Here is a 15,565-nt window from a genome sequence, read left to right on the forward strand (position 1 = left end):
CAAATGTGAAAAACTTGCGTACGTGCATAGAAAAACTCACGCCGGTGATATTAGGTTGAGCTGTAAGTCCGAGGAATACGGGATTGCACCAAGTGTTGTCCCCACCGTGGTTGTGCACAGCACGGAGAGAATTTTCGAGCTAAACCACCCAGGACGATTTGCTGGATGAACCCATGGGGTAATAATTGCAGTGTTGCCGATTCTCCATTATTCCATAAAAATTAGTATCTAAAATACTACGTTTTAGTAACTCATTTCATCGCGAGTTTTTTTAGAAATGAGCGTTTTAAGAACATTAATATTTAAAATTGCTTTATGTGCTAAATTTTTGTCAACAAAACCCTTCAGAGCATTAAATTTTGATGATTTTATGTATGCTAACGTATAGGTGAGTGCAGTGATTGTAGCAGTTTTCATTAAACGAAAGTCATGATTTTCTTACCTTAAAATAAAATACTAAACATTAGAACTGCTTTATATCTAAGAAGGGCGCAGCTTAACTTTTTAATCTTAGAACACTTGTAGTGTTTGTTTTTTTAAGATTATTTTTTCGCCAATTTTCATATTCAACAGTATGCAAATTCTTTAGATGTGTGTAATAATTTCCGCTCGTATTAAAAGTAGACGTACAAAATGCGCATTTGTAGTTTCTTTCACCGGTATGCTGGGCCATATGTTCCTGAAACATTTTTTGTATATCTTAGCCTTTTCCAGTACTCCAGGATTTGCAGGTTTTACAGGAAAAGCTTTTTTCGCCTTTATTAAAACCGTATGTGAATGTGACGTATGGGAACAGCTTCATGTAAAACCTGCAAATCCTGGAGTACGGGAACAGGCTACATATATCGTCGTTGATACTTAAAAACGGTATATTTCAATTACCATTAACATTTACAAGTGTTCTTCCACGGTATTTATTTGCACATGTACATGTCACTTTTCACATATCGCACACCGTCTTCAAAAGGGGCACAACTCAAAATTACACGTTTGTTAGAAAATGCGAAAGACTATTTCTTAGCACATGATAATCATATCGTCACCCCGCAAATTTATCAGTTATTGGGTTGACTTCATTAACCTTTGGATGTTCTATGTTATACAACAAACCCAGCATACTATGCGTGCACGGAAACCACGTATTTTACAATTTCAATTGCATGAATGTAGCCATGTTTCTGGCATAGGGGCGACGATATGGGCAAATGAGACTTTACCTCAAGTTTTTTTTTAACAAATTATAACAAAAATTTGCTATAACTTTCTCTGAAAGGTAAATAAAAGCTCTGTGTAGATTTTTAGCGCATAATTTCAAAAATGACAAATTTTGAGTTGTGCCTCTTTTGAAGACGGTGTGCGTTAAGGAAATGCAAACATATCGTGTAAAGGAAAATTAGATTTGGTTCTGCACAGAGCAGATGCACGAAATAGTTAATTAAATACGGTGAATCTGACAGACAGATGCAATTATGTATGTATGTACCGAAAAAGTCATATTTACAGATGCAAATTCTTATCGTATTATGTAGATGGTATTATGTTATGTATTATGTTAATTTAAAAACCAGAGGCAATTGACGAAAAACGTGTTGCAGTATCACCGACGATATGTATTGAAGCAAAAAGCGGTTTAAAATTAATGAGATAACAAATCGTCGCTGGAATAATGAAATATTGTAACATAAAAAGTATAGTTTTGAGAAAAACGAATTGGAAGTTTTTACAAACCATTACAAACCATACAAATACAATTTCGTTTTTCGGGTATAAATTAGTGAGCCAAAGGGATATTTAAGAAAACTAAAGATTTTTCTAATAGATTAAAGGATTGTCTATCCAATAGTGCAATTATCGAATAATAGTGTATGGGGCATTTACACTGTTTCTTTATTCGAGCGACGAAATATTGTTAATTTGCTAAAAAGACTATCACAACTCAAATATCGAAACATTTCAGGAGCTGCGATTGAAGTTTTAAACTTACTATCAAAACATGATTCAATAATATCATGAATCATGCTTTCAATAGACAAAATACTCTCTCGGGGCACTATGCCTAAGAAGCTCAAACATAATGTATGAGAGTTGTGAAAGTCCTTTAGTAAATGATAGTTATTCCTCACCTTTAGCCTAAATGCTTTTTTGAAATTTTTATTGCATACATCACAAGGATATATCTTTTTGGGATGAACGCCTAGCATGTGATTAGTCACAGCGGCCTTACTTTTATACTCTCCTCCGCATACTTCACATGTAAAAACTTTATCTTTATTTTTCGAGTGACGCCTTTGGATATGTTGGCGCAAATTACCCTCGTCCTTAAGCCAGCTATCACAGCCTTCAAATGTGCACTTGACTTTCGGACCGCTTTCTTCAAAATGCAAGCGCACATGCTTTTCAAACAAGGGTTTCGTTTTCATCTCTTTGCCACAAACATGACAAACAAAAAAAGATTTACGATGATGCACCCTTCTTATGTGAGCTCGCAACGAGGCATTACAAGAATACCGACGATTGGGACACTGCTCACATATGAAATTTCGCTCCTTCATAGGTGTATGTATGTTTCGATGGATTTCCAGTCTCCTTTTTCGTGCAAACTTTTTTGGGCATAGATCGCAGCTAAATATTTTATCTGCATGGCAGTTCGCCACATGCTGCGATAGAGCTTTTTGATCAGCGCAAATTTTATGACAATCTTGGCATCTGAAAACGATAGTGAATTGTTATAGTAAACTGTTTTTCAACTGATGTCAAAACATACTTAAAAATCTCAGGATCGTCGTGTTTATGGGCGTGATGTACAATTGACAACCAGTGCAAAAATGTTCTATTACAGCATTTGACATATGGTTTTATATTTGGATGATTTAACCGATAGTGGTTTTTCAGGATTTCGAAGTCTGCGCAATCGAAAATACATATGTCACAGCTCATTGAAATGTATTTTTTTACCAGTTCATCATCATTACATCTGATTTTACCACGCTTTTGTCTCAACTCAGCAAGTCGCAACTCAGCAAGTTTTTTCTGTGACATTGTAAGTTTCTCTGAATTTGTACCAGTTTTTGTAGACTTATTTGGGAGATTTAGTGCATCACAATTCGATAAAGATTCATCTATAACAGGCTCTGTAGATTCCTGCAGGGAAAGTTGCACGGTATCGCAATTCGTTGCGTTTACATGTTCTGATTTCTTATGCAGTTCAGGCTCCTGTGGATTACGGTACAATAAGGATGCATCTGAAACAGGTTCTGTAGACTTCTGTAGGGCAGACTCTTGAGCATTACTATTCAATAAAGATCCATTTGTATATATTTTGCTTTTTTCAGTCAAACTACGTTTTTCTCTCAACTTCGGAAGTTTTTTCTTTGCCGTTGTAAGTCTCTTTCGATTTTTTTTTGGTTCTGTAGACTTTTTTGGTAGCAGTGCAATTTTCTGTGTATCACAATGCGATAAAGATGTATCTGCAGATATTTCTTTTTTTTCATTACACGTAACAACTTTTTTTTCTGTGGCTGTAGCTCCTTCTCGATTTTTATCAGCTTCTGTATAATTTTTTTTTTTTTTTTTTAGGGGGAAGGCTCATGTGCCTTACAAAGCAATAAAGATTCATCTATTCTTACCTGAGAAACAGTTAAAATGTTCATCGTCTGCGGTGTTTAGTTTATCGCATTCTTCATTTAAATCGTCACGGATATCTATTTCAGAAGATTGTTCGGGTAGATTATGTTGATTACTTTGCGCTGCGTCAATTGAGTAAGGATCTTCGGAAAACTCATTAGAATCACCATTGACTTTGGAAAACTCAAGATCCATGGATTCATTCCGTTTCCCTATTCTGGAGCAAGGAATTTCTCGGGAATTTTGGGTATAGTCGTCGACTTCGATAAACTCAGGGTCCAAGGATTCTTTTCCACACGGCTTGCCAATCATATAAGAATTGGTAACAGAAAACTCTTCCTTAACAACAACGCCATTGTCGATAAACTCATTTTCTACGTATTCATGGACAAACTCTTTCTCCAAGTTACTAGCGCTAAGCATAGAATGCACCTGTTCTATCGTCACATAGAATTGGTGAAAGTTATATACTTTCGACCAACACATTGTGCAAATAACTGGGGACATTCGATCATCACCGCGGGGCTATAAAAATTAAGTTATGGTAAATGTGAATGAATTAGGATTTAAAAATACCTTGAACCAAAAGTGACGCCTGAGTATATCGGCGATGTCCAATTTTATGCCATCCGAATCAAAAATATTCAGAAAGCAAAGAGATTCTTTTAGACAGAGACGGCATAACATAGCACAGGAGATTTGGAAAATACACGCTCAATGAAATGAATTGTAAATTTCAGAAAAATAAACAGTAGTGCTGAAAGATACATTGATGTAATATCGATACATCGATGTTGTTGAATTTATTTCAAAAATCGATGTTTTTTTCGATAGCAGTCCGGTTTACAGGATTAAGGGTCTGATTATGCATACTTCGCATAACTTCGCACAACCATTTGCGCAAGTGCACTAAAAATGTAACTTAAGAAAATGTGAAGCAAAATCTAGTCAGAAGTTACAGGATTTAGTCCGGAGTTTTTTTTCCTGTAAGTTTATGAAGTGTCAAACGGTCAGCTGATTTACATGTGCAAACAAATAGTCTATTCCTTTGAACTTCGGACTAAGACCTGTGGAACTGTCAAACTACAATTTTACTCTCTCAAGTGAGAGTAAAAGGAGAACAGATGCAGAAGTGCACGGGAACGCAAAAAGAACTATTTCCTGTAAAAACGTCAGTCGGTTTGTTTACATGTCATTGGTACAAAACTGATTTGGCTCAATGGCGGCCGTAATTTTAGTCCGATTTCAATAATTTTCAGCGTTTTGCTTTTATGTGGAAAGCACAATAAAAATGCCGAGTTTGGTACAAATTGGTAGAACGGTTACCGATATACATATATGTGATCATAAGTGGGCGGTGCCACGCCCATTTTCCATAATTTTACCATTAAAGTATTTCTTAGTAAAGAATTGTTGCAACCATCAATTTTCAATAAATTAGCTTTAATATTTACTGATTTATCGAAGATTTTGTATTTCTCTAAATTACCGTTATATGGGATGTGGGCGTGGTTATTGTCCGATTTTTTAAATTTTCGGCCATTTAGTATGCTGTACCAAGGCCAACAACTGTTCCAAGTTTGGAAGAAATTGGTGCAGCGGTTACCAAGGTATACTAATGTAACCATAAGTGGGCGTGGCTACGCCCGTTTTCCAAAAATTTATAATATTCTTATTTTTCGTCTAAAAATTGTTGTAAATATCAATTTTGAGTGAATAATCTTTAGTAGTTACTAAAATATCGCAGTTTTCGTATTTCTGGAAATTACCGTTATATGGGAAGTGGGCGTGGTTACAGTCCGATTTCGCCCATTTTCAATACCAACCTACCTTGGATTAACGGAAACCTACATACCAAATTTCGTTGAGATATCTCAATTTTTGCTCGAGTTATCGTGTACACGGACGGACGGATAGACGGACGGACAGACAGACATGGCTTAATCGATTTCTCTATTCATTCTGAGCATTTATGGATACATTTGTCTATATCTATCTCGATTCGTTTTGGCTGTTACAAACAACCGTTATGTGAACAAAATTAATATACCCATGTGCACAAGTGCGCTGGTATGGGCGTTTTGCAAATTTAGGATATAAAATCTCCCACACCAAAAAACTTACAATTGGTTAACGCCGCTTCGATTTTTTTACAATTGAGCAATTGTCAAAAATCTGCATTTTAATCAAAAAGTTGTTTATTGAAACTACCTTCTTTTTTGTATCATGAATCGTTCCAACCGAGGATCGAACCTGGGACTTGCAGGCTTGTAGTACGCAGCCCTCACCATTCGGCTACCATTAATGAATTTGTTGGGTGCTTTGTTTGCATATTTGTTTGCTCAGAGAGCGTAGAACACAAAGAAAATTCAAAACTAGCTGGACATCCACTTTGTCGTCGGTAATACAGTCTCCGTATACATTCAATTAAGTTCATATTCAATTTTTATTGGATTCCTATCTAAATTAGTACGGTGACTGCATTACTGATGGAAAGGTATATGTCCATGCTAGTTTTGTACTTTCTCTGTATTCTACCCTCTGAGTTTTCGTCAGTGTTGTCATCGAATATTCGCTTGATCCGAGTTAAGTTTGGGAATTAACTCTAGGACTTAAACCGGATCAGCTGCAGTTAATTTCCGAGATAATTCCGAATTAACGAGTTGATCCAGAACTACGCTGCCGTTTATTTAAGCTTTAACCTAACCTAAACAATCTTCGCATTAACTGCGAACAGCCCTTAGTTTGAAGAAATTTTGGTGTAATTTGTATATCAAAGAATATTTAATTTACTCCTCCACCATTTCGTTGCGTCCTAATTTTACGTTAAGATGGAATATGCTGGTTATTGGTTTTGTAGACTTTTCTGTTCCATAAATCGTTGGGAACTTCCATTATTTGTTTTCCGCCAATTATCCCATTCAATAGGATGAATTTTTTTCTTATGCGCGTGCATATTTGCATTGGAATTGAAAGTACGGGTACAAAAAGGGCACTTGTAGAGGATTTCACCAGTATGCTGTGCCATATGTTCCTACAAAAAATAGTTTAATAGGTATTTATTTATCATGCGACATAATAACAATTGATTGTACCCGCAAATATATCGCCCTCTTGAAGGTTTTTTTGCATACTCCACAGGTGAATACTATGTTAGAGTGTACCCGCCGCTTATGTTTGCTTAGTGCACACTGATTCTTACATTCCCGTCCACATATGTCGCACGCCACCATTTTGTCCTCTTTGGTATGCAATCTTCGAATGTGGCGCTGAAGGTTAAATTCGTCCTTTAGCCAATGGTCACAACCTTCGACTGTACATTTGACCTTTGGGCCACCTTCTGCGGAATGTGAGCGTACGTGATTCTCGAAAGACGCTTTGTCCCGTATCTCTTTAGCGCACACATAACAAACGTTAGTTGCACGTCGATGTCGCATGCAAATGTGAATTTTCAATAAGTCATTGTTAGCAAAACGACTATTGGGGCATTGGTCACATATAAATGTTCGTTCATTCATAGGTACATGTTTGTTTCGATGAAGTTCTAGCTTTTTTTGTCTTGAAAATCTCTTAGGGCATTGGTCACAATGGAAATTCATTTCCTCTTCTGGTGCATGAGCGGAAATCATATGCCGAGATAGTGTTGTTTGTTCTGAAAAAACTTTTTGGCAATCTTTACACCTGTTAAACATGTAACAATAATAAAGTACATACAAGCAGTAAATTAGTAAATTATCATACTTGAAGAATTCAGGATCGAAATGTTTATAAGCATGCTGTACTATTTCGTGTGGATGGAATAGTTTCTTATTGCAGCAGCGAACATATGATTTAATTTTGGGGTGTTGAATTCGAAAATGTTTTCGTAGTGAAACATAATCCTCGCTGATAAAAGTGCACAATTCGCAACTCATTTGTATGTATTGCCTCACCATTTCATAATCTTCTCTTGACGTTTTAATGCCCGATTTTTCTTTAATTTCTTCACGAGTGTCAAATTTTTCAGACCGAACTCGTGCAAGTACTTTTGGTTTTCTGTTAGCAGTTTTTTTAGTCTCCATGCTTTTCCGCTTTTTTTGTACTGTGCAACTTGACACAGTTTTGTCTATTAGCAAACTGAATTAAAACTTGTGCATTACTTATGCGCCCTCTTACCTTCTATGCCCTCTTTCGTATGGGTTGCTCCGGATATTTGAATATCTTCGCCCTTCGCGACGTTTTCAGTATCCAATTCACAAAATGGGTTCAACTGTTCACTCTCACTGTCGGAAGTTGCCTTATCCGAAAAACAAGATACCTCGGCAAACTCTTCCTTAATACCAACATCGGGATCGATGAATTCATTAGCTATTACTTCAGTAAATTGCTCCTTTTTAACATCATCAACACTAAGGGTAGCATGTCTCGTCTCCACTGTTACATAGAATTCATGGAAGTCGTTGACTCTCAACCAGCAATTGGAACAAATAACCGTCGATTTGTCATCTGGATGTGGCTAAAACATAACAGCTAAGATGAAAAACTAAAAATTACAAAAATCGTATTGTACCTTGAACCAAAAGTGGCGTCCAAGTATATCAGATATCCCCAGCTGCATTCCATTCTCATCGAATATGTTCACGAAACTATTGGAGTGTTTTATGCAAAGTCTGCATATCATATCTAGCAGTATCTATCTTGTACAGTAGCCTACCAAACTAAAAACAATTGAGAAATTGGCTAATAAAAATAGAGATGAGCAATACTTCCGATTTAATCGAATGTCAGATCCCAGTAATACAGTAACAAGGTCCCAGCAAAAACGACCTACAGCTAGATATACAGTTCAATGCGAACGTGAGCGTGAACTTTCGCAAAGGCAAAGAATTCCATTTGTATTCTTATGGACGCTCACACACATCTGTCAAAACTTGTCGTTCACATGCGAATGCTTTGCGTACGCACACAGTTGAGTATGAGCGTGAAAAAAGGCATATTATGCATTTTAAATTAGTTTTTATTCTATACTTCTGAAATATATTTTAATTCTCTATATTTTGATGTATCAACTATTGCAAAAAGTTAAGTAACAACGAAGATATTGGTCGAAATAAAAAGCTCACACTCACGCTCGCATTGAACTGTAATCAGGCTAAATAATAGAAGGTTGGATAACGGGCAGTTCCCTCGCTCCAGCATTCTGGCGTAGCCAGTGTTGCTTTCTTTTTTGATTTATAGATACTACTAATATAAATGGAGAAATATTAACTTCGTTTAAAAAGTTCAACAGGCAACATTGCCGATATTTTCATCGATTGTTTCGTGGAAATTCATTTTCTTATTGCGCAAATTCAAGTAAAACTATGTTCACATATCAATATTATCTCAATCAAAGCTCATTTTTTAATCACCCCGTTTACACAGGCAAATCTCAGATTATTAGCCGTCAAATTTGTTGTGCTAGTTATTCTCACATCTCAAGGAAAATTTATGTTTCTTCTCTGTGCCACCGTGATCACGTTTTTCTGCTATACTAAGCAATATAAATATATTTTAACTTAACATTTTATTAAAAATACCTTTACAAACCTCTTTCACTTGCTAGCGTACATTTTTGTTTACTTTTACATTTGGCATTTCTCCTCTCTTCCGCAAAACAATCGATAAAACTAGGATGGACACCGAAAAGTTATCGGTTAAATCTGAGATTTTTTTATAATAGTTGCGTTCGATAACAAAATTAGCCAACACCAGCCAACAATCAAAATGAAGAGAGTAAGCGAAAATTCTCTCCCAAAGAGAAGAAAAAGCAAAAAAGTAAACGAATAGGAAATTAGCCATCACTTGCAAAAACCGGAAGAAGAAGACACACCAGCTGACTTTGTTTATGTTTTATTTGTAAACAAACTGAAATTCATGTTGCCTCCATGGAAAAAAAGGAAAGTGAACGTTCAATGTTCGCCAGGAACATTTCTAGAAGTAAAAACTAGTTGGCGCTATCATAAAGTCACATAGCAGACAGCCAGAAAGCCTATAAATACCAACACTCGAAAAATGCAATTTTGTTTGTTTACAAAAATTGTAACCATATGTTTTGTGATCATATGTTTTCGTGTTGGATAATTTTTGCTGAGTAAAATTTTGCCAGTACAAAATGAACGCTCGTCTTGCATCAAAATGAACGCTTGCTTTTGTGTGTTGGATAATTTTTTGTCGTTATCGAACGCCGTCCAATAAAAATTTGGAAAAACTATTACAAATTTTAGACCGGTTAAACATCATTATCGACGATTTCGACATCATGCATATAACATGTGATCGATACAGCTGTCGTTGTATCTAACCGGAGCTTCTACCTCCGATTTGTGCTAATCAGACATTGAACAACCGGCCCTAAGTCCTCTTTCAGACACGTAAAGTCTTGAAAGCAATTTTTTTCGCATTCTCTTTTGTGTTTTCTATTTGCTTCCACACGCGTCAACTTTAACTGAATTCAAGTCCTTGGTTCTTAAATGGGAAGCAACGAAAAGATCAAAAGAGACAAGAAAACTTGAAACGAATTGACGGTACGGAGATATCTGTACTCTTCCCCTCTCTTCCCTCCTCCTTCGACAACGAACGAGCAGACTTGAAAGCAACTACTTGCCGGTTAAACATCATTATCGACGTTTTCGACATCACGCATATAACATGTGATCGATAAAGCAGTCGTATTTATCGGAGCTTCTACCTCCGATTTGTGCTAATCAGACATTGAACAACGGGCCTTTAGAGTACTAACCTTTGATCTACCTGAACCTATAAGGTTCTATGAAGTGCTAAGCACTATCAGCGATTCTTAATTTTTTTTGTTTTTAATTAGAAATACCTCGTAATCTCGTAAATAAAATTAAGCAAGTTTACTAGGTTCCTGAAGTAACGAGGCAATCACACGTTTAGATGAACTGTCCTTTATTTTTTTAAGTGATAACGTTTTTGCGCTGAGTAATTTTCTTGTTTTTGAAATCAGCATGCAAAGTTCTATGGACCCATATTTTTGGAGGTTTTTATGGCATAACGGTTGGTGTTTTAGATTTATACCCAATAAATTCATTGGAGTTGAATTTCGATTAGGATTAATAATCATTGTGATTGTTTGTCAGTTGTAATATTAATGATTATTATAACTTCCCTTCGTAATCTGGTAATTAGTAATAATGATTTTTTGTCCGTGTACACCATAACTCAAGCAGTCTTTGAGATACGAGTATCTGCCCCACCTTCCAAATAACCGTATTTTCGAATTTTAAAAATAAAGTCAACAAACTTTGCGTTTAATAACTTTATTCTCTTTTTAGTTGTATACTAGCATTAATAATAAAATTTGCCATAACTAATTCAAAAAGGTCATATTATTGATTAAACAAATAACTACCTATTTCTTACAAGTTTAATTAGTCGCATTTTGTAATTTTTAACTTCCAGACCATCAAATTCAATTTTGTGATTTGCGTAAATGCCAACCAGCTGTTTTTCCAGCAGAAACCAGCAGCTTCCCCTCAAAATGAAATGTCACTTTGCTCTCTCAATTTCTCCTACTTTGCAAGTTTTTTGCGTACGCGAACGCAAAAACTTGTAAGTTTTGGTTAAACATGAACAATTAACAGCTACGCGAACGCAACTATTATTCCACCATGGTTTTGGGTACGAGTACACTCCTGCTGTAATATTCCCTAATTATAAAAGGAGTGTACTCGTACGCAAAACTATTAAAAGTTTTAGAAAACTTTTACTGGTTTTGCGTTCTCGTACCCAAAAAACTTGCAAAGTATGGGAAATTGAGAGAGCGAAATGTGATAGAGCTGCAAATTTCTGCTGGAAAAATTTTTCCCAGAGAAAACTTGCAAGTTAGGTCGGTGTTATGCAGACAAACTTTTGTTTGCCAAATTAAATGGCGGCTGCTTAGTTTGCTCGGAGGTGGTTATGTCGAGTTTGGCACAGGGTTGCACGTTATTTATGGTTTTCATAGCTATTGCCAACACGAAATGAGAATTTCAGATGTACATAACGCGCACAATTAATATATTTTGTATGATATCGTATAGGCAATTAACTGTGCCCTAATCTTTGAAGCTCTTACAGCATAAATTCAGTTCTCTGGCTTTCGGTATCACAGCAATTTTTGTGTATAGCAACAATTGTCTAAAATTTTTGTATATGACAATACCGAACTTGCTGCAGTTTGACCAAACAAAACTAGTTTGCTGTGAGAGTCGCCAAACTCGCTCTCTCCGAGTTTGCTGCAACAACAATTGCACGCAGTTTGCCAAACAAAAGGTTTGTTCGTCGAAAATCCAGCAAGAATTATCCAACACTCAAAATATCGGAGAGTAAGAAAAAATTCTCTCAAATTCTCTCTCATGTTGAGAAACTTGCAAATTTCTGCACGAACGCAAATTTGCAAGTTTCTCTGCCAGCTGGCGTCCACGGTTGCATTTCAAACATAAACAATTTTTGTAGAATTTTTAAAGCCCTGTTCGCGTATCCAGCAAATCCAGTATTAATTTTACTGGTTTTTTACTGGATGTCGTTTTCGTACGCAAAAACTTGCAAGAAACTAGCAAAAGAGGGGAAATTGAGGGAGCAAAGAACTTGCAAGTTTTACTGAATTTTTACTGGATAAATTTTTACTAGCAACTATTTGCTAGTAAGAAAAACAGCTGATGGCATGATGCTTATTGTAAATCACATTAAGAAAATAATTATTTGTGGTGCTTTTAGAGTTGCAATTGACAAAATAAACCTATTTAAATATATAATAAAATTGAAAATACCAGTTTTCTAAGAAAGTTGCATCGGAAAATAAAAAATTAATCAGCTGTTCATAAAACTAGCAAATTCTTCCTGGTTTTGCGTTTTCGTACTTTCTTGCATATTTCACTCATTGGGAGTAAATATTGGCTTACTCTCCGAGATTTGGTTACTGGCAAGTTACTGGATATTTTTTGCTGGAGAATACGAAAACACAACTTAAAATTCTTTCGGATGGCCAAAAATAGGATATACATGTATATTTCTTGTTGTTCTGACTTTCTTCAACATACATTTCAATTTCTTCATCGTAATAGCTGTCGGGCTCCTTAAATCGACTCTGGTTGCAATTGCATTCCGATTGTGAATAAAATTTTTTTCAGCCGAATTAAGTTCAAATCACTGGAATTAACTAAATTAATTATATCAACAATTATTTACTTCCTTTTTTCATAAAAAAGGTCGCCCGTTGCAACTTCTCTCCAAGAGAACTGTCACTTTGCTCTCACAATTTTTGAGTGTTGGATAATTTTTTGGTCTGCACGAACGCGATTTGGGCAAAAATTGTGATAATTCGCACAAATTCGTACAATTTTTTGCTCGACGAACAAACCTAAAATTTATGCATAACACCGACCTAAGAAAATCAGCTGATCACAAACATATGTTTCGATGGTTGCCATGGTAGCAAGCACAAAATTCAAATCTAATCTAATCTAAGACTATTTGCACAAGATCCCGAACAGCCCTGATATATATTTTTTCTATACTCAAAGTTCAAATCAAAGATTGCTATAAATTCTACAGTTTGAGATTTGGGTTTATATGGATTTTGTATGATAATGAGCTATTACGTAAACATTAGGTTTGTAGAGTAACCAATAGTCAGTACTAATTTGTACTGGAACCTGCAAATTTTTACTGGAAAAGCGTATGATAACCCAACAAATTTGCGAGAGAGCACTTAATCGAGAGCGTAACAACACGGGAGAGCTGCAAGTTCTTGCTAGTGAAATTTCAACTAGCAGAAGAAGAAGAAGAATAAGTGGCAAAAGCCGCCTGTTTAAGCGGGTTATGCATTTCCCGCATAAACAAAGAACAGCGAACACACACACGCACTTGTATATTGCACTCCCGCCCAAAACCAAGTGCAGCGAATAAACACACGCACTTGTGCTTAAAAATAATTCGTTCGTTCTTCATTGGGTATGCATTTTTTAATGCACTTCTCAACTGCCGCAGAACAAAACCTACTAAAGTAGTTAATTGCTGGCACTCCAAATCATGCTCAACAAACTTGCTTGATGCATCACATCTCTCTCGGAGTTGTCTCACGGGGCTCTGTATTGCCTTCGGCATACAGAGGTGGTACAAGAGCTACCATTAGCCACAGCGCCTACCCAATTTTTTAACTTAAATAAATAACCGGTGCTCAACACTCCGCTTGACGCACACCCCCAAAAACTCTTACGGAGTTTAAGCACTGATGTAACTGATGGTTATCATTGGCTCCGACGCCTACCCAAAACATTTTTTGCTTTAATAAATTTTTATGCAAATACATTCATCCTGGTCCTGCCCTCACACTGAGTTATTCACCGCCATTTGTTGAATTGGTTTAGCACAAACAAAAGTGAAATGAGTGGAAATCAAAATATTAATGATGTACTGGACTGTGTAAGTGCGTATGTGTAGAAGATCTAAAACGGTTTTATGAAAATAATTGTCAGATATTTGAGTTGTTTGATAATCGAAAAACATTATGGGAACGGATGGTAGCCTTGGAGGTTTTGAACTACGCAGCGCTAGTGTGGTCGCCAGGGACTAGTAGGACGCAGTGGACGAAGCTACAGACTGTACAGAACACCGCACTCAGGACAGCGACGGGATGCCTCTAGATGTCGCCTGAACACCACCTGCACGGCGAGGCGCAAATGCTCCCTGTAAAGGAGCATAATATAATGCTCTGCAAGCAGCTGTCTGCTTGGGTGGCCACTTCTGTGGCTCCCGCCCTCGCCTAGGCACGTCAGGAGGCATCTATATGAACTGACGGACGAAGTCCAGAGGTTCATTAAGCAACCTCTGGTCCCGACAGCTTACAGACAGGCCCTGAACGGCATTCACAGGGACTCAGTCTCGAGTTATGTAGACTCTAGACCTGTGAATGCCGTTCTAGGCATACCACCCCCGGACATAGACGAGACGGAGCTTCATCTGCCTCGGGAGACACGCACAACACTCGCACAACTTCGCTCCGGCTACTGCAGCAGGTTGAACTCCTACTTGAGTAGGTTGAATGAGGATGTGCCGAATGAGTGTCCGGCATGCGGAGAGACCCCACATGACTCGAAACATCTCTTCGCATGCCCGGAAAACCCGACAACCCTAACGGCCTTGTCCCTGTGGACAAACCCCACAGAAGCTGCACGCTTCCTAGGGTTGCCGTTAGTGGAACTTGACGACAATGACTGAGATACCAACCGATCTGGGCGGGGTTGTTGTAGCCGCTACAACAACAACAACAAGGAGATCTTGACTTCTCCCAAGAGGCGTTATGAAGTAACTTAAATCCATAAACAAAATTCTCGTACCCAACCGTTCCACGGTTACTAATCTAGGCGTCTTTAGTGAGTATTGTATTGCAGCTAACTCGAACGGTTTCCAAGTCGACTGCATTTACACTGATCTTGCCAAAGCATTTGATAGAGTTTCGCACAGTTTGTTGGTCAGTAAGCTAGCCTCACTAGGTTTCCACCCAGTATTTTTGCAATGGCTCAAATCTTATTTGTCGGATAGGAATCTTTCATTGCCTCATCGGGGGTTCCTTAAGGTAGCATTTTAGGTCCCTTACTCTTTGTATTATTTATAAATGATGCGAGTTCTTGTTTTTCATTTGCTAAATTTTTGCTGTATGCTGACGATTTAAAAATTTTTGCTGTGATTAATATTCTACACAACTGGTGTCTCAGCTCTCGCCTTTTTCTGAATATTAAAAAATGTTTTCAAGTTACTTTTTCCAAAAGTCACAATATTCTTTCGACGTCTTATGTAATCTCTCAGACTCAACTTCAAAAAGTCCAAGAAATCAAAGACCTTGGTGTAATTTTCAGCACTAATTGGTCTTTTAACAGTCATATCAGTCACATCATTTCTAAATCTTACGCTGTACTTG

The 15,565-nt window shown here is 37.0% G+C and overlaps 2 protein-coding genes across 3 annotated transcripts; both read right to left on the bottom strand.

Annotated features, from left to right (window-relative positions):
* Positions 1-318: 318 nt before the first annotated feature.
* Positions 319-4,458, bottom strand: LOC118742812 (transcription factor grauzone-like). The gene is made up of 6 exons (XM_036475176.1): positions 4,201-4,458; positions 3,627-4,149; positions 2,765-3,548; positions 2,124-2,706; positions 502-679; positions 319-442 (listed from the first exon to the last, which is right to left on the bottom strand). Exons 1-6 carry the CDS (start codon positions 4,309-4,311, stop codon positions 417-419), a joined length of 2,205 nt encoding a protein of 734 aa, XP_036331069.1. The 5' UTR covers positions 4,312-4,458; the 3' UTR covers positions 319-416.
* Positions 4,459-6,279: 1,821 nt separating this feature from the next.
* Positions 6,280-8,686, bottom strand: LOC118742819 (transcription factor grauzone-like). 2 transcript variants are annotated; one of them, XM_036475200.1, is made up of 6 exons: positions 8,370-8,686; positions 8,174-8,321; positions 7,780-8,119; positions 7,366-7,729; positions 6,720-7,305; positions 6,280-6,658 (listed from the first exon to the last, which is right to left on the bottom strand). In XM_036475200.1, exons 2-6 carry the CDS (start codon positions 8,282-8,284, stop codon positions 6,470-6,472), a joined length of 1,590 nt encoding a protein of 529 aa, XP_036331093.1. In that variant the 5' UTR covers positions 8,285-8,321; positions 8,370-8,686; the 3' UTR covers positions 6,280-6,469. The 2 variants fall into 2 exon arrangements, with proteins under 2 accessions (XP_036331093.1, XP_036331092.1); XM_036475199.1 differs by lacking the exon at positions 8,370-8,686 and having other exon boundaries at positions 8,174-8,362.
* Positions 8,687-15,565: the final 6,879 nt, after the last annotated feature.

The sequence above is a fragment of the Rhagoletis pomonella genome, unplaced genomic scaffold (genome assembly GCF_013731165.1).
Source record: "Rhagoletis pomonella isolate Grant_MI unplaced genomic scaffold, Rhpom_1.0 Rhpom_scaffold_00007, whole genome shotgun sequence".
In the NCBI taxonomy this organism is placed as follows: domain Eukaryota; kingdom Metazoa; phylum Arthropoda; class Insecta; order Diptera; family Tephritidae; genus Rhagoletis; species Rhagoletis pomonella.

Bases quoted from the DNA above. Each gene is read 5' to 3' on its own strand.
- LOC118742812 (XM_036475176.1), bottom strand. From the start codon at position 4,311: ATGTTATGCCGTCTCTGTCTAAAAGAATCTCTTTGCTTTCTGAATATT. The intron at 4,150-4,200 runs GTATTTTTAAAT...TAATTTTTATAG, and splicing joins GGCGTCACTTTTGGTTCAAG to CCCCGCGGTGATGATCGAAT. The intron at 443-501 runs GTTAAGCTGCGC...TTTTATTTTAAG, and splicing joins AAGTGTTCTAAGATTAAAAA to GTAAGAAAATCATGACTTTC.
- LOC118742819 (XM_036475200.1), bottom strand. From the start codon at position 8,284: ATGATATGCAGACTTTGCATAAAACACTCCAATAGTTTCGTGAACATA. The intron at 8,120-8,173 runs GTACAATACGAT...GTTATGTTTTAG, and splicing joins GACGCCACTTTTGGTTCAAG to CCACATCCAGATGACAAATC. The intron at 7,730-7,779 runs GTAAGAGGGCGC...GTTTGCTAATAG, and splicing joins TACGAAAGAGGGCATAGAAG to ACAAAACTGTGTCAAGTTGC.